The sequence below is a fragment of the Epithele typhae genome (assembly GCF_022376455.1).
Source record: "Epithele typhae strain CBS 203.58 chromosome Unknown BXZ73scaffold_76, whole genome shotgun sequence".
Classification (NCBI taxonomy): domain Eukaryota; kingdom Fungi; phylum Basidiomycota; class Agaricomycetes; order Polyporales; family Epitheliaceae; genus Epithele; species Epithele typhae.
In genome coordinates, this window is record NW_025954267.1 from 38,036 (window position 1) to 56,623 (window position 18,588).

General features: G+C 56.3%; 4 protein-coding genes across 4 annotated transcripts; all 4 read right to left on the bottom strand.

The window, feature by feature from the left end:
• Positions 1-390: 390 nt before the first annotated feature.
• BXZ73DRAFT_92562 (glutathione reductase) lies at positions 391-2,397 on the bottom strand (the record flags this gene model as incomplete). The annotated part of the gene is made up of 5 exons (XM_048026397.1): positions 391-410; positions 610-914; positions 967-1,886; positions 2,011-2,085; positions 2,317-2,397. 5 exons carry the CDS (start codon positions 2,395-2,397, stop codon positions 391-393), a joined length of 1,401 nt encoding a protein of 466 aa, XP_047873058.1.
• A 1,003-nt stretch (positions 2,398-3,400) lies between these two features.
• Positions 3,401-5,060, bottom strand: BXZ73DRAFT_81248 (uncharacterized protein; the record flags this gene model as incomplete). The annotated part of the gene is made up of 2 exons (XM_048023468.1): positions 3,401-3,832; positions 3,933-5,060. 2 exons carry the CDS (start codon positions 5,058-5,060, stop codon positions 3,401-3,403), a joined length of 1,560 nt encoding a protein of 519 aa, XP_047873059.1.
• A 967-nt stretch (positions 5,061-6,027) lies between these two features.
• BXZ73DRAFT_81249 (uncharacterized protein) lies at positions 6,028-7,681 on the bottom strand (the record flags this gene model as incomplete). Its single annotated transcript, XM_048023469.1, has 2 exons — positions 6,028-6,456; positions 6,515-7,681. The coding sequence occupies 2 exons, from the start codon at positions 7,679-7,681 to the stop codon at positions 6,028-6,030; spliced, it is 1,596 nt and encodes a 531-aa protein (XP_047873060.1).
• A 5,213-nt stretch (positions 7,682-12,894) lies between these two features.
• BXZ73DRAFT_81250 (uncharacterized protein) lies at positions 12,895-13,352 on the bottom strand (the record flags this gene model as incomplete). Its single annotated transcript, XM_048023470.1, has 3 exons — positions 12,895-13,079; positions 13,103-13,250; positions 13,302-13,352. The coding sequence occupies 3 exons, from the start codon at positions 13,350-13,352 to the stop codon at positions 12,895-12,897; spliced, it is 384 nt and encodes a 127-aa protein (XP_047873061.1).
• Positions 13,353-18,588: the final 5,236 nt, after the last annotated feature.

The following is an 18,588-nucleotide window of genomic DNA, read 5'->3' on the forward strand; positions in this document are numbered from 1 at the left end:
GCGGACCTCTATAAATACGCGTTCTCCCCCGCTCATGGACGTGCTTATTATAGCTCGGCTCGGTCGGTCGATCCAATATGTGACCCCACATACCCAACTCACGTGCGCGCCGGGTGTGTATGTGTCACGGAATGGAACCGTCGACTGGGCGGGGAGACGGCTCGAGCGAGCGAGACAGGTCCGGTTCGGAGGTAAGAGACCTGACGCTGACTTGTCTCGATTACCGATCCTTCCCCGCAAGATGACGAGTCGGTCACGCGCGCTGGCGGCCAGCGGAGAAGGAGAACGGATAGAGACGGAGGTGGGGGGCGTGAGTGTCTATGGTACATGCAACAACGAGCCGGACTACGGGCGGGGCGCAGTTGTCTTGTTTGGCGTTCTGGTCGTCTCTCACCGCATCGTGACGAGCTCTGCAAAGGCAAATGGAAAGGGAAAGTCAGCGCGGGTTCTCCCAAGCGGGCAGCGGCCGCTCGAGAGCGTGCCCTAGAAGCAAGCAGAAGGTCCAAAAATATAGCCCCGGGGACTGCGACGGACCACCTCGCCAGGAAGCAAGGGAAGACGGAAGGACGGAGAGGAGGAGGAATGGAATAAGAGTAGAAGTCCGCGCACCTTCGCCGGACGTCGGGTGGATCGCGACGGTGTCGTCGAGGTCGGCCTTGGTGGCACCCATCTTGACGGCGACGCCGAAGCCCTGCATGATCTCGTCCGAGCCGAGCCCGAGGATGTGGATGCCGACGACGCGCTCCTCGGGTCCTGCGCAGATGAGCTTGTACACCGATGGCTCCTTGTGCTCTTCGGGGACCATCGAGAAGTAGAGCGCGCGGAACGAGGACGTGTAGATCTTCACGTTCGCGTCGCCGTGCTTCTTGCGCGCCTCAGGCTCCGTCAGGCCCACCGTACCGATGGTGGGGTGCCTGCATGGAGCGTCAGCACATAGCAGAATCACACCAGCGAGGAAAGGCGTACGAGAACACTACAGTGGGAATGTTGTCGTAGTTCAGCTTCTCGCTCTTGTACTTCTCCCCGCCATAGAGGCGGTTCGACAGCCTGCGCGCGGCCGCGATCGCGACGGGCGTCAGCAGCGCCTTGCCCGCGACGTCCCCGAGCGCGAGGATGCCGGGCACGCCCGACTCCTGGTACTCGTCCACGATCACGTCGCCCTTCTTGTCGAGCTTCACTCCAAGCTGCTCGAGGCCGAGGCCCTCCGTGTTCGCGTGCCGACCGATGGCCCAGATGAGCGTGTCGACTTCAAACTTCTCGCCAGACTTGAGATGTACAGTCAGCGGGCCGCCCTTCTCACCCTCAACGCGCGCGACGTGAGCACCGTGGTGGAAGTTGATGCCGGTGTGCTTCATCCAGCTGGTGAGCGCCTCCCCGAGCGTGGGGTCGAACGACCGGAGAACGGTCTCGCCGCGGATGACCATCGTGACCTCGCTCCCGAGCGTGTGTAGCACGCCCGCAAGCTCGACCGCGATGTAGCCTGCGCCGACGACCGCGACGCGCTTGGGCTGGTCTTCGAGGTCGAAGAAGCCGTCCGAATCGATGCCCAGACTCGCGCCCGGGATCTCCTCTTCGCTCGGCACCGTCGGGCGTCCGCCGGTGGCGACGACGATCTTGTCCGTGGCGAGCGTGTACTTAGTCCCGTCGGGGCGCGTGACCTCGACGGAGGAAGGCGAGACGAGGCGCGCGAAGCCATGATGGTACTCGACGCCCTCTTTCGCGACGTTGCTGTCGTAGATCGAGTTCAGGCGCTTGATGTATGCGTCGCGTTGAGGCTTGAAGGTCGCCCAGTTGAACTGAGGGGCGCCGATACCGGGGCCCTTGAACTGGTAGCCGGGCGCGTGATGACGAATCTTGTCCGCAATGTCGGCAGCATGCCACATAATCTGAATGATGACCTCTCAGAGTCCGCGCAGTCTGGGTGGCGGATTTTCCGCACCTTCTTAGGTACGCATCCTAAGAGGGAGCGTTAGAACGATGCCTCAACGCAAATCGTGAACACGTACCAACATTCACGCACGTTCCTCCCAGCCGGTGCGTGCTCTCAATGAGAGCCACTTTGGCACCATATGATGCTGCCCTGCGCTACGCCAGAATGAGCATTCACGCGATGACACAATGACGAATAAATGCGTAGGGGAGTTTGGGGCAGCCCCTTAGTCGAGCTGTTACCCCTCACTTTCTGCGCGACTGGATGGCCGTGACCACCAGAAGCGACGCACGCAACATTTCGGGTTGGTTATGGCAGCACGCGCGCGGGTGTGGGGCAGGAGAGAATGTGCGCATAGACATGCCGGACGAACAAAGGGAACATACCGAGCCAGCGACGCCACCGCTCCCACCACCGATGAAGACAACGTCGTAGTGGTCAAGACCGGGCTTTGATACCGGAGGCATTCTGGTTACAGCAGTCCCCGTGGAGAGTGCGCGAGTGATCTAAGGAAAGCCGTTAGAGAGCGCGCGCGACGACGGAGGCGTCACGGACCTGGAGGAGGCGACGAGACGCTATGGCTGGAGAGCGGAGAGAGGGGAGAACGACAATCGATAGGGAGGCCAGGGTGAGTTATATAGAGATGCAAGAGAGGTATAAGTTAGAGGGGCGAAGAAAAGCTGGATAAGCTTGAATACACCTTCGTAAGCGAAACACGGGCAAATGGCGAATACGGCGCCTCTTACGCGCCTCTGCGCGATCACGTGTCACCGGCGAATATCGTCATCCCCAGGAGGCTTACAAGTTACCCTGCCCTGAACGGTGAACCTGCCCCGTGCACGTACACGATGCTTACAATGTACGGCCTGGTCTGCCCATAAGATAGTGCGGTCTGAAGACGGCCTCAAGAGCTCGCTCCTTCTAAAAGGGGTTAAGTACCTCCTCCTCGGTGGACAGAACGGCTAACGTGAGAGAATGTGGCACCCTTAAGATTCTCTTGTGCATTACTCTCCCCTCTCCACATCGCAGCTATCACGGTCAGCTTCCACGGACATACCTCGTCCGGACTCGCCCGGGTCCAGACTCCACCGCTCCCTCTCGACCCACTTTGAGCCATGCATATATAGTACTAGCGCGCAACCCCCCGGGACGGAACGTGGTTCCTGTCGGGATACTGGAAGAGCTGATGTCGCGCCGCCAGCCGACTTACCTCAGACTCACGCTCGACCGGTACTTGCTTCCTGGGCGACGACTCCCCACTGAAGCCCGGCCTCATTCCCTCCAGCGCCGTTCCCCTGCCATACGTGGCTTGGACTCGTCTTTCGGCTGTTTATCACGCACTCGGAGACCAACCACGTGGGGGCTCCCGCGGTGCGTTCACGTCAGGGAGGCTGAGATGTGGACGCGGATATAGAAGCAATGGCTGGAACTCTGGCGACTTCGCATGTACACAATATGTTGCGCCCGCGTCTACCAGCCCCAACGCCAGTGTGGCACCCACGGAATCGTGGCCCACTCATTCGGCCAATCCTCCCGCCGAGCCGTGCCCCTCAACAACGTCGCCGTCCTGGACCCCATGTTGCGCCTCCCGCGCCGTGGGTTCTGGATCCGCATCACGGCTTCATCCAGAGTCGGGATGGTCTCCCACAGGTCGCGCAGGTACTTGTCGGGATCGATGCGCGTCGTCGATTCTTCAGAGTCGGTCAATGGCGGGGGCGCGGGCGAGCGCGCCCGGAGTTCGCGGACGCGCTTTCGTCGCTCTCTTTCTCCGTCAGAACACGACTCGTCTGCCGATGACGCCATACCCTCGATCGAAAGTAGATGATGGCCCGTCTTCCCAAAACGCACGTCGAGGTCGAGGACCGCCAAGCGGGTGCTTCGCAGAGAGGTCGCAAGCTCCGTCTGTAGAGGAGTTCGACAGTGAGCATCCACTCCGGGTGAAAGGCGACGGGACATTCACAAAGATCTGGTGGTAGTCGCAGTCCTCAGACACGAGACGGACCTTGACGTAGAGCGAGCGGAGGTTCTCCCCACCGGCCCCGCGCAGGGCGGCGACGAGGCCCGACCGGGCGTCCCCGAGGAGCACGTCGTTGCATTCGAGCCGGAGATGTTCCGGCTGGGCGTGCGCCAGGACTTCCTCGAGCATCTCGTTCCGGAGCGCATCGCCTTCGAGGACGCACCCTATGCTGACCGTCTGGAACTCGATGCGCCGGATGCGTCCAGGGAGACCGAGTATGTAAAGCTCGTCGATGCCGCCCGAGAAGGCCTGCAGACACGGCCACGACACCCCGCCGCGGCCGGTTTGGCTGTCGAGATTCTCACCACGGATCTGGCGCTTCTCTTCGTCGCTCACGACGCTGTACCCGCACTGGGCTGTGCTGGAGCGGAGGTATTGCAGGTTGGGATACGCGCGGACGAGGGAGGTGACGTCACGGATGATGGCGTAGTCGATGGCGAGACGGAGTAGTTTGGGGTAGACGTAGAAGGCGGTGGGCGTGTGCTCGAGACCATACCAATGCTCGCAAATGAGCGACTCGAGGGTGTCGCGGTGGTTGGCGAAGAGCGTGATGGGGTGTGAGCAGTCGAGAGCTGAGTCGTCGTTGTCGAGGTCGAAGTCCTCGCGGTCCTCTATCCGAAGATAGACGTTCGAAAGAGTACATTCAAGCTTCTGGAGTAGCTTGTAAACGCCCATGCCGAAGTATGCGTAGATGTGCAGATTTCGCAGGGAGGAGAGCGTAGTGCAGGCGTCCCAGAGTTCGGTGTGATCGAAGAAGAGGTCTCCTCCGCCTCCGGCGAGCTGGAGTGTCTCGAGCTTCGTGCAGCGGGCGATGAATTTCGCGAGGAGACGCACATGTTTGTCGTCATATTCATCGGGGTCGCCGAATGCAAAGTAAAGATGGCGGATGTAGCGACAACGTGTCCACTTCTCGGCTTTGACGAAGCGCAGGAAGAGCCTCAGTACATCTAGCTCGTCAAGCCTGATGGGGCGTTGAAGGGCAACCTTGGCACCCTCGTGGTAGAAATAACGGTTGAGGGACATGAAAGATCTGACGATCTCGCGAGGATTGTCTATGACGTTTATGATGTTGATGAGGATGTCCCAGTTCAGTCGAGGGAGCATCTGTGTCATGGTGGGCTACGCTCGATGATATAGTGAGTGGTACGAAAGAGGGGAGCTGGAGTGTGAGGACGAACCGCTGACACGAATAACGTTTTGGCTGAGGCTTTATAGTTGAATCGCTCCGTCGAGATGATGGTGTCGTTCGAGTCTGAGTCGACGTGTCGGATCGGCTACTCTAGTGTTGCCATTCCACCCGGCCCGGGCGCTCCGTGGGACTTTCCCGCAGCCTCTGCACCTGTCGATGTACTTACCTTGTCAGAACAGACATTTTTATTGACCCAACTGGGATGGCGGCCGCGGAAAGAGAGAGACTGGAGATGGAGGTTGGGAGGTGAGATGGAGATATATCTCCCGGTATCTGAAACGTCCGAGATATAGGGCGCCTATCGTGCTCCCTGGAGTCGGAATCGCCGCTCTTTTTGAAAGTTTCTTTCCCCCTCTCTGCTGTCACAGGGAGCCAATTTCCGACCTGGATAAACTCGGGACGCCGTCGCATCCTCATTAATGCGCATACCATTCTCTTAATTCTAGCTAGGGTCGTCTCTCCGATGGTACTTATCACATCCTCGGCCATGGCAGGAGGTGGCCTTTTGACTTTGAGTCACATGCATATCATGAACGTCATGAAATCGTGGTGAGGCCGATCGTACTAGTACCGCGCGGTTTCTCCAGGGATGCTGGAGGAGCTTCTGTCGCGCTGCTAGCCGACTCACTTCAAGCTCACGCTCGACCAGTCCTTCCTGTCGCCCAAGAAGGGAAGCCCGGCCTCATTTCCCTCCTGCACTCCCCTGCCGCACAGAATCTCACGTGTATCGAACCCATCTTGCGGCTGCGCGTCACGCACTCAAAGACCGACCACAGGGCTCTCGTGGTGCGTTCATGCCAGGGAGGCTGAGGTGGACGTCAGGGTGGAAGCAGTGATCACGCTGGAACACCGGCGGCTTCGCATGTACACGATATGTTGCACGGGCCGCGTCTACCAGCCCCAACGCCAGTTGGGCACACTCGGAATCGTGGCCCATTCATTCGGCCAGTCCTCCCGCCGTGCCGTGCCCCTCAACACCGTCGCCTTCCTGAACCCCATGTTGTGCCTCCCGCGCCGTGGGTTCTGGATCCGCATCACGGCTTCGTCCAGAGTCGGCATGGTCTCCCAGAGGTCGCGCAGGTACTCGTCGGGATCGATGCGCGTCGTCGATTCTTCAGCGTCGGTCGATGGTGGAGGCGGGGGCGAGCGTCGCCGCAGTTCGTGGATGCGTTTTCGCCGCTCTCTTTCTCCGTCAGACCACGACTCGTCTTCCGATGACGAGATAGGGTTGACGGGGAGCACATGGTCCGTCTTCCCAAGGCGCACGTCGAGGTCGAGGACCGCCAAGCGGGTGCTGTGCAGCGAGGTTGCAAGCTCCGTCTGTGGTGGAGCCCGACAGTGAGCATCCACTCCGGGTGAAAGGCGTCGGGAGACTCACGAAGATTTGGTGGTAGTCGCAGTCCTCAGACACGAGGCGGGCCTCGACGTAGAGCGAGCGGAGGCTCTCCCCACCGGCCCCGCGCAGGGCGGCGATGAGGCCCGACCGGGCGTCCCCGAGGAGCACGTCGTTGCATTCGAGCCGGAGATGTTCCGGCTGGGCGTGCGCCAGGACTTCCTCGAGCATCTCGTTCCGGAGCGCGTTGCCTTCGAGGACGCACCCTGCTCTGACTGTCTGGAACTCGATGCGCCGGATGCGTCCAGGGAGACCGAGTATGTAAAGCTCGTCGATGCCGCCTGAGAAGGCCTGCAAACACGGCCACGACGTCCTGCCGGCGCCAGTCTGGCTGTTGAGATTCTCGCCGCGGATCTGGCGCTTCTCTTCATCGCCGACGATGTCGTGCCTGCGGGCTGTGCTGGAACGGAGGTACCGCAGGTTGGGATACGCGCGGACCAGGCGTGCGACGTCGCGGACGATGACATAGTCGATGGCGAGACGGAGCAGTTTGGGGTAGACATGGGAGGCGGTGGGCATGAGCTCGGCCCCATACCACTGCTCGCAGATGAGCGACTCGAGGGTGTCGCGGTGGTTGGCGAAGAGCGTGATGGGGTGTAAGCGGTTGAGAGTCGGATCGTCGTCGAGGTCGAGCTGGAATTCCTCGTGTGCCTCTTCTATCCGAAGACGGACGTTTGAAAGAGTAGATTTGAGCCCCTGGAGTAGCTCGGAAACGCATAAGCTGGAGTATACATAGATATCCAGATTTCGCAGGGAGGAGAGCATAGCGCAGGCGTCCCAGACCTTGTTGTCAAAGAAGAGGGCTCCTCCACTTCCGAGTCTGAGGGTCTCGAGTTTGGTGCAACGGGTGATGAATTTAGCGACGAGAGGTACGTATATGTTTCCGCATCTATCGGATTCGTCGACCGCATAGCAAAGATGGCGGAGGTAACGACAGCGTGTCCACTTCTCGGCTTTGACGAAGCGTAGGAAGAGCTCCAGTTCATCTAGCCCGTCAAGCATAATGGGGCGTTGAAGAGCAACCTTGGCACCCTCGTGGTAGAAATAACGGTTGAGGTACATGAACGATCTGACGATCTGGCAAGGATTTTCTATCACGTTTATGACGTTGACGAGGATGTCCAAGTTCAGCCGAGGAAGCATCTGTGTCATGGTGGGCTACAATGGATAATATAGTGAGTGGCACGACAGAGACGAGCTGGAGTGTAAGGACGAACCGCTGACACTAGCGACCCTTTGGCTGAGGCTTTTCAGCTGGTACCACGTCAATTGCTGTGTCGAGATGGTCGTCAAATGTTCGTCGCCGTCCCTTCGTTTGGGCCTCGGCGTGTCAAATTGGCTTATCCGTTGTTGCTTTCTCTCAGGTCCAGGTTCTCCGTGTGAACTCCCGCCTTCTATGTGCCGCCGCGGAGAGAGAGATTGGAGAACGAGGGCGTGAGGGGAGACGGAGACCTCGGCAGGCGCCTATCCTGCTCCCACGCGGCCCCTGTGGAGCCATTTTCCGACATGTCGGCTCATCGCATCCTCGGTCATGCGCATGCCATTCGAAAAGGCTCCTGTCGTCTCTCCCATTACATCTTCCGCTTCCATCTACACGTCCATCCTCTAGGGCAAAGCAAACTGAAGTGTTGTTAACCTACTGGCTCCAACCTGTGCAGGAATGCATGTCCATCTTCGCAGAATGTATGTCTTCTCGCTAGACGGACCTTTCGCCTCGCTCAGACTGGGCGATCTGCAGGACTGTGACACACGGCTCGCGCGGGCCGCATCCGTGGCAAGCCGGACGACGGGTGCGGGTGTGGGCGCGGATGCGACGGTAGTGCACATTTCCGCAATCGGACGAACGTTTCGCAATGCATCGATTGCTCTTCTGGTGCGAAAGGACAATTCGGAGACCCCGGGAGATCGCTTCGTGTTCCACAAACAAGACACGATGGTTGTCTTGTGTGCGGGCGACGACACCAACGCAAAACTTTGAACACGTGTTGCCGATGCGGCAGCGTCGGGCTTCATGGTGCGTGCCAAGACTACGATAGAGCTTGTCTTATCTCTCTGCTGGCGGACACTGTCAGTCTGTGAGTGCTGTTCTCAGCGGATGGGATGGCGTGGAAAATCTGCATCCTGTAGCTACATAGTGCTCTGACGCGATGCGATCTTTCAGAACTCCGATGCTGTTCTCGATCGCCATACAACACCCCGCATGCGTCTGGGCGTTGCCTCTCCTGCTCAATGCGTTCCGCGGGCCCCACATGCCAAGTATGTAACGGCCGGTTTATACAAATTCCTCTCCAATACTCACGCAATGCCACTGACATAGTTTCGGCGCCCCTTCATAGTACATACAGTCATACTGTATATCTCCGTAAAAGAGCTATCACTCAAGCCCGCAGCGCCGTCGCCCTCGTGACCACATACGCGCCACAACGGTCCCCGAGACACCGCGCCAAGCTTGAAGAACATCGGTGGCGACAGCGCGGACGGCGCAGTACGTCTACGAGGCGGGTCAACTCGTTTCCTGTTGGGCCACTTTACGCAAACTGCCCTTCAAAGTTTACGTTCTTGCCGCTCCCAGTCGTGCTAGACCACTCTTGCATCTCTTGGCGTACCCGCCCTTGCTGACAACCTCCTCACACCGCGCCAAGGCCGGCGGCACCGCCGACGGCCTCCGTTCCGTTACGGTCGCCTCACGAATCCCAAGCCTTTCCCGGTAAGGCGCGGCCAACGCGTTTCCTCCAGTGAACCGGTCTCAAGTGCACAACAAGCCGCAATGCAGGATGGACACCATCTATCGCCGCGTCCCCGGGCGGCGGTGGGGTTTTGCTGGGGTGTATCCTCCCAGCCTTCCAGGCAGGACGACCTCCGAGAAGCTCTTTTGCCCTGCCACCAATCTTTGCAGCCAGGTATCCTCGGACCTCGAGGTTGTCTTCCAGCGGCGCCCCACCCTCTCGAGCAGAAGACCGCACCCCTCGGAGGCTCCCACCCCTGGCGCCGTCTTCGTTCGAGCGCGCTTTGAACCCGGAGTCGGCTTAGTGCCGGTCCTTCCATTGTCAGCGCCGACGCTGGACGACCAAATTCAGGGGTATTTTCCACACTCATTTCCTGAAAACACGAGGACCCGGCGGTGGCCCAGAGCTGCTTCTGACTTCGCGCTCGATCATCTCAGGGAAGCGCCGATGCGGCTGAGGGCGGGTCCGTACGTACGGAGTACGTGCTTCATCTGAAGATTCTATGTTCATATGTGCTTACCCCAGATTGTTTCGGTGCAGATGTGGCAGCGAGCTCTTCGCGGACGGCGAGAGAAGACGCGAAGGCAAGGCTCGAGTCGGGGGGCGTGGCTGTCGCGTGACGGGAGGGTGGGAGACCGACGCGGGCGGCCTCTCGCGCGGGAGGCGTTGGACATACGGCTCGATGGCGCAATGGTGTTCGAGTGTGAGGCAAGCTGCACGCGCTCCATCCTGAACCACTTCTCTGACACTCATTGTACCCGCAGACGCACGGGGTCACGCCTACCGCACGTACACTCCTTTGACATCGTCTTCCAGCTGGACCCTACCAGTGGCACGCTTCCGCATGTTGCGACGCCCTTGCGAACTTCCCACCGCCCCGCAGCGTTCATACAATGCAACCACCACGCTCACACAATGCACGGCCTATACCGTGCTACTCGCGCAGTGGCATCGCGCCCCGTGTATCGTCGGACGCAAAGCTTGAACCCGCTGCAACGAGCGCTCCGATATCGATGCCTCAAGATGCCTTCGGATGCTACGATTGCCCCGCGCCGAAGAACCTTCCATCGTGTCCCGGGCGTCATAGGTGACCGCGCGCGACGCTTTGGAGGACGCTAGATCGTGCCGCTGCACACACGCGCCGACGACGACCCCGGACACTCGTTCATACAACGTTCATACTCGTCCCTGTCTCGGCGGTAACGGATTGTGGAAGATATGTCCTGTCACTTGGAGTTCCAGACCGACGGCTCCAGCGGGGGGCGCCTCGGTTGTGGGTGCTTCTGAGGCCTGGCCTGGCATGCGCTTGTTAGAAGTCGGCGGCTCGGTCGGGGTCGGACGAGGGGGTAAAGGCAATCGATACCACGCGGTTGGTCCCTATGGGCACCGGGAGGCGAGTACAGACGGACGCGGGGGAGAACGAGGTGGTGGTGAAGGGCAAACGCGTGAGGCGAGTGCGGGACGAGGGACGATGGCTATCTACATGATGACTAAGCACAAGTAAGGTACGACCGAGCTTGCCATACACGTGAGCAGATTCCAACAGGCCCCCACAAGCGAGGGCGTATAACGAGCACAAATCAAGGGGAAGACGGTGGTACGAAAGACGAAGGAACAAGGACGAGGGATCGAGGACGATGGGTCGAGTACGAAGGATCGAGGGGGACGCTGAATCGGTTACGCTGGTTCGAGGACGATGGATCGGTTACGCTGGATCGGATACGATGGTTCGGGGTTACGCTGGATCGAGGACGAGAATCGAGACGGGGGCATAGATGGGGCATAGAGCATAGGATCGGGGAGACAAATCGACGTGACATGGATCGGGAGCGGGGATCAAGACGACAATGCGGGCGACCAGCTACAACCTCAAGAGAGCAAGCGAATCACGATGTCGAGCACGCCAATGACGGCCGGCTAAAGTAACCACAACATGCCGACAGGGGAGCACGGAGGCGAGAAGGGGAAACAAGAAAATGCGCGAGGGGATCGTAAATCAAAACGTACAAATGTCCCGTGAACCTAGTAAGAGAAAGCCACAATAGGACTCTCCAAACAACTCCGGAACGGCGCAGGCGGTGGGCCGGGTGCCATGGCTAAGGCGGCGCGCTTCCTGAATGCGGAACTCGACCACGAGGAACACTGGTGGGAGCGGGAGCGGCGGCGGCGGCGGGAGCGACTCCAAGCAGCGCGGGCGGCGGATGTGAGGGCGGTGGAGATGGAGGGGCGATTCTTGCGATAGGAGGTGTGGGGGTCGAAGATCGGCGGGGAGAAAGCGGGATCGGAGGGTCGCGAACGGGTCGGAAGTCGAAAGGGTGATCGCGGGTCGGAGGGGGCTTCGGATCGTCGAGATCGGATGGCGCGGACAACGAGTAGGCCGGGCGTGGGCGCGGAATGACCTCCGGGCAAGGGTACGCGTTTGTGTTAGAAGTCGGCGGCTCGGTCGGGGTCGGACGAGGGGGTAAAGGCAATCGATACCACGCGGTTGGTCCCTATGGGCACCGGGAGGCGAGTACAGACGGACGCGGGGGAGAACGAGGTGGTGGTGAAGGGCAAACGCGTGAGGCGAGTGCGGGACGAGGGACGATGGCTATCTACATGATGACTAAGCACAAGTAAGGTACGACCGAGCTTGCCATACACGTGAGCAGATTCCAACAGCGCTGTCGAGGTGCGTGTGTAGTCCGAAGCGACGGCGACTCAGATAAGTCTGCAAGTCTTAATGCAGCGCACGGCCGGGGTGGCAATGGACACACGAGGCGAGGTCTTATCTTATCTGTACATCACGAGATGGAATGTCGATATGACGCAAAAGGCTGACGACGTGTGTTGACCCTTACAGTCGACGTGGAGAGACCGCCCGGCGGCACATGTGACGAGCACCCACAAACACAAGGGTGCGACCAGCCCTTAGATGCAGGCCCACAAACTAAGAGAACTCGCCCACCAGAAGAGCCGCACCTGCAGTCCGTACGCGGGATATAAGGTAGACGCGGTCAGGAACCAGCTACCATGACATAAGCAATCTAGGTGGCGTGGGAATGTTTCAAATCTCGCCGGCGAGTCCATCAGCAAAACGGGGGATTTGAAGATAATGCGTTGCAGTGCGTGATCAACGGCCGTATTACATGGTAAGTAATCACAAGACATATCACATATTACAGGGTGGTAGCCGTAGACGGCCATCGGTCGTCTGGCATGGCAATCTACCGCCTGCTAGACGCCGGTTGGTCGGACAATTGTCTTCTCCCGCCGCGCATTGTAATACACGAGGGGGCCGATGGCAATACACGAGGGAGACGATGGCAATACCTGGCTGCACGCATGGTAGTTGTCCGATCATACACAAGGCGGGACATGGTAATCTGACGCAATGGTTTTAGACCGTTGTCATAGGTTGGCATGTAAGATCGCATTTTGTAGCAGACACAGGCTGGATAGTGGTCGATTAAAACACACAGTAATCATTCAGAAGAAGATATCAGATAATGAAAGATATAGTACGAGACTACTGGAGGTATGGGGATGCAAGAACAAAATTCAATCGCGAGCTTTCCGCACTTTGAACGCCCATCGGAGTCTGTAAGACGAGACGATGAGTGAGTGCTGCCGGAGACAAGCGCATGCAATAAATACCGTTCAATCCTTGCCGCCCGACGCGTCGCCGAAAGGCTCATCGATGTCGCAGGTCTCCGCTTCGCTGTCGCTCTCTTCAAGCATCTGATCGCCTGTGGTCGGGGGACGGTCTGCACGCTTTTCGTGGCCGTTCCCAAAAAGCTCCCTGAGGTAGTATAAGTCAGTCGATGTCTCGATGAGCAGTGAAACTGCACAGAAAATCGATACTCACTTGACCCACCAAGACCTCCAGCTTCATAGCCCAGTTGGGCTTCTGCCACGGCCCGCACGGACTCGAGTAAACCGTTGACGAAATCGTTGACGTCCCAGTCCCCATCGGTGTCGTTCCAGGTTGGCTGACTTGTTAGGCAGAGGCGAACCTGACGCAATACACGTCAGAAGACGCCACATGAAGTCGCCAAGGAGCTCACCAGTGCTGCTGTAGCGACGACGGAGTACAGCTGGAAGCTGTCGGCATCCATGTTGGTCTTCTCGGCGACGGACTTCTGGCCCGGCTGCTTCTGAGTGAGTAACTGTTGAGACGGTAGCCTCACGCTAGTGGGCGCGACATCTCACCTGTAGCTTAGTAGAGCCTGTTTGAGGTCTCGCACGTAGTGTAGTAGTAAAAGGAACTGTGTATTAGCAGGCCGGGATACTCGGGTATTTATACAGGGTACGAACGAGTGGCTGGTGCTACTGTACAGTACACGAGAGAGGCTGAAACGAGAGCAAAGAAACGGGGCTACACTACGGTATCATAGAGTAGCTAGAGATAGCTCTCTGGAACGGGGGATGCACGATCGGAGACGTGCATGCCATGCAGTGGCGTTCCGTAGAGCGCGCCATACGGCTAGACGCTCTTAGGTAAGCCGAGCAGCGCATGCCGACAGAATACCCTGCCACTGGCGTTCATATCAATGACAACATACACCGCTACTGGCGTTCGGATAAGCTCATATGAGTGGGCGCTCTATACCTGCTACTACCGTCTATATGTACCACATAGCCACACATATGAGTGCCCTCACACCCTGCCACCTATACATATTATAAAAGTGGCTGCTTATATGAGTGCATTAGTGTCTTTCCCTCATATGAACTTTGTAGCGCCTTGCCACTCATATGAGCTCGTCCCCTCATATGAGCTCGCCCCCTCATATGAGCTCGCCCCCTCATATGAGCTCGCCCCCTCATATGAGCTTGCTCCCTCATATGAGCTCGCTCTCCTCATATGAGCTTGCCCCCTCATATGAGCTCATCGGCGTCTCACCCCTCATATGAGCTTATTAATATCCCACCCTTAATATGAATGCACCAGCATTCCACAGCTCCCATTAGCACATCTGGGAACTGGCATACTCTATTGCATGCCTGTGTTTCTTTGCATGTATAGGTGCACCCATGCCAGAGCAATTCTTCAGCTTATCATATCACTGAGACACAGGAACTGTACTCTGAAAGGACAGGAAACTGCACCAGCTGTGCAACCGAAACAGACAGAATGGGTGCCCATTAGTTCCATTTTTATTCACACAATGCGCAAAGAGAGAGCAAGAAACCCATGATAGAAAGTGCAAGGCTCAAGCCGATCTCCGCAATCGGCAATTGACTCCCCCCGGGGGTCACCTCCGGGCCGGTAATTGACTCCCCCCGGGGGTCGATCTCCGAGTTTTTGATCACCTGTGTATCTCCGAGTTTTTGACCACCTGTGTACCTCCAACTTTTTGATTGCCTGTGTATATTGTCAGCCTTCATTACCAGACTGCCTGTATCTATTACCGAGTTTTTGGACATCTGTGTGTATTACTGCTTTCATTGCCGAGTTTTTGATTGCTGGTGCCTGTTACCGGTCCTCATTACCAACTTTTTGACTGCCTCAATCCATCACTGAGTCTTTGTTCGCCTCCAGCCTTTGACACCGAGTTTTTTATCACTGATATTGGTAATATTAGATGAGTTAGTATGCCTGTACTAAACACCCTCTCCCTAGGAAGTCACCCTTCACAGCTGCATGTGTTGATGGAAATTGACCAAGCTGTTTGCTGGATCAGGTAGTAGCATGCAAGAGCTGTGGGTGTGCAAATCTGGAGGGCAGTAGCTGCAAAAGTGAGGGAGTAATGGGGTATGATATTCTAAAATGACATACCAAACACAGACATGGGATGAGAGTGTATCACATCCCAGACACCTAGATATATTCACAGAGGATGATTTAAATGCAATGCAGAAAAGAGCGCACAGAAATCAGGATTTCTGATGAAGATACAAGATATGTGTGGAAAGTGGAAGTTCTGAGAAAACACAACATGCATAAGTTCATGTGCAGACATTATATCAACAGGCTATTTGCTGCATCACAATTGAGTACTATTGGGGTGCTCAGATCGGAATTTGCAAGCTTATCGGTGATGAGATGCATATGGGGCACCATATGTCATTATTTCATGACATACAGTATCCTGACACAGCATATGCTCCGATTAGAATGCAAAAACATGGAATAGAACGGGGTAGAACATAGCTATCCAACGCAGAAAAGACCTTGAAAAACGGTTGAGAATCAGTGGAGATGTGCAAGGTGAGCCAGAAGTGTGGTTTATGCTGAATGTACTCTGACCTCGCTTTTCACTACAACCACACTTCTGGCTCACCTTGCACATCTCCACTGATTCTCAACCGTTTTTCAAGGTCTTTTCTGCGTTGGATAGCTATGTTCTACCCCGTTCTATTCCATGTTTTTGCATTCTAATCGGAGCATATGCTGTGTCAGGATACTGTATGTCATGAAATAATGACATATGGTGCCCCATATGCATCTCATCACCGATAAGCTTGCAAATTCCGATCTGAGCACCCCAATAGTACTCAATTGTGATGCAGCAAATAGCCTGTTGATATAATGTCTGCACATGAACTTATGCATGTTGTGTTTTCTCAGAACTTCCACTTTCCACACATATCTTGTATCTTCATCAGAAATCCTGATTTCTGTGCGCTCTTTTCTGCATTGCATTTAAATCATCCTCTGTGAATATATCTAGGTGTCTGGGATGTGATACACTCTCATCCCATGTCTGTGTTTGGTATGTCATTTTAGAATATCATACCCCATTACTCCCTCACTTTTGCAGCTACTGCCCTCCAGATTTGCACACCCACAGCTCTTGCATGCTACTACCTGATCCAGCAAACAGCTTGGTCAATTTCCATCAACACATGCAGCTGTGAAGGGTGACTTCCTAGGGAGAGGGTGTTTAGTACAGGCATACTAACTCATCTAATATTACCAATATCAGTGATAAAAAACTCGGTGTCAAAGGCTGGAGGCGAACAAAGACTCAGTGATGGATTGAGGCAGTCAAAAAGTTGGTAATGAGGACCGGTAACAGGCACCAGCAATCAAAAACTCGGCAATGAAAGCAGTAATACACACAGATGTCCAAAAACTCGGTAATAGATACAGGCAGTCTGGTAATGAAGGCTGACAATATACACAGGCAATCAAAAAGTTGGAGGTACACAGGTGGTCAAAAACTCGGAGATACACAGGTGATCAAAAACTCGGAGATCGACCCCCGGGGGGAGTCAATTACCGGCCCGGAGGTGACCCCCGGGGGGAGTCAATTGCCGATTGCGGAGATCGGCTTGAGCCTTGCACTTTCTATCATGGGTTTCTTGCTCTCTCTTTGCGCATTGTGTGAATAAAAATGGAACTAATGGGCACCCATTCTGTCTGTTTCGGTTGCACAGCTGGTGCAGTTTCCTGTCCTTTCAGAGTACAGTTCCTGTGTCTCAGTGATATGATAAGCTGAAGAATTGCTCTGGCATGGGTGCACCTATACATGCAAAGAAACACAGGCATGCAATAGAGTATGCCAGTTCCCAGATGTGCTAATGGGAGCTGTGGAATGCTGGTGCATTCATATTAAGGGTGGGATATTAATAAGCTCATATGAGGGGTGAGACGCCGATGAGCTCATATGAGGGGGCAAGCTCATATGAGGAGAGCGAGCTCATATGAGGGAGCAAGCTCATATGAGGGGGCGAGCTCATATGAGGGGGCGAGCTCATATGAGGGGGCGAGCTCATATGAGGGGACGAGCTCATATGAGTGGCAAGGCGCTACAAAGTTCATATGAGGGAAAGACACTAATGCACTCATATAAGCAGCCACTTTTATAATATGTATAGGTGGCAGGGTGTGAGGGCACTCATATGTGTGGCTATGTGGTACATATAGACGGTAGTAGCAGGTATAGAGCGCCCACTCATATGAGCTTATCCGAACGCCAGTAGCGGTGTATGTTGTCATTGATATGAACGCCAGTGGCAGGGTATTCTGGCGCCACCCAGTGAGCCGAGCCGCTCGGCGGCCCGTGGCCGAGTATGCTGAGCGTTCTCACGCGTAGTCCGCGGTGTACTTACCGCGTTCAACACCCCCCCTCGCTGAGCAGCCGTAATAAAGGCGCATCAGCGAAGTAAGACAGAGGCCTAAGGGTGGAATACAAGCCCTAGAAGAGGGCGGAACTTGAGGAACTTGTCAGGCCCCAGGTTCTTGGTGAAGAGGTCGGCGGGGTTATCTTCGCCTTGAATGTAGAATAATTCAACCTTCTTCGCCTCGACGATCTCGCGTATATAATGATAGCGAATGTCGATGTGCTTGGTGCGCTTCTCAGTGACTGGGTTCGAGGCGAGGAAGATAGCACCCTGATTATCGCTAGAAAGCGGTACAGGCTCGAGGAAGTAATAGATCTCCTCGAGGACGTTGCGCGAATAGACGATTTGACGTCCAGCGTCGTCTACAGCCATATACTCGGACTCGGTGACAGAGTGCGAGACAGTGTTCTGCGCACGTGACTGCCAGGAGAAGGCGGCGTTAGCCATCTTGACGAGGTATCCAGTTTGAGAGCGGCGAGTTGTAGGATCAGTGCCCCAGTCGGAGTCGACAAAAGCGACCATGCCAAGCCCCGAGTCGCCGTCGTAGACCATGGAGTACGATTGAGTGCCGACAAGGTAACGGCAGATGTACTTGGCCTTGGTCAGGTGATCTTCAGATGGGTTAGCGGCGTATTGCGCTAGCTTGGTAACTGCGAACGAGATGTCCGGGCGCGTGCCGAGCATGAGGTATAGAAGCGATCCGATGACCATTTGGAACTCAGCGCGACGCTCGAGGTTCACAGGCTGGTCGTTGGGTTCAGGAATGTACCCGGCCGGTAGAGGTGTGGGCTTGGATTTTGCGTTCACCATCTTGCAGCGCTCAAGGACGGATTTGAGGTAGGCGCATTGATCCAGATGGATCTTGCGGCCGTCGCGTCTGATCGTCATGCGGAGGAACTCCTTGGTCTCGCCAAGGTCGCGGCACTCCCAGCGCTTCATGAACTTCTCCTTGAGTTCGAGCACGAGCGCCTTGTCCTTGCCGCAGAAGAGCGCATCGTCAACATAGATGATGACGAGTACAATACGTCCGTCGCTATGTTTATATAGGAATAAACCAGCGTCGGTGGAGAGTCGGATGAATCCGAACTCTACCATGGACTCGCAGAGGGCGCGCCACCACGCTAAGCCCGCTTGCTTAAGTCCGTAGAGCGCACGAAGTAGTATGAATACTTGGTGCTCATGCCCTCGGATTTTGAATCCTTCGGGCTGCTCCATGTATATCTCTTCGTCTAGCTCGCCGTATAGGTAAGCCTTCCGCACATCAAGTCCAGTCATGAACCA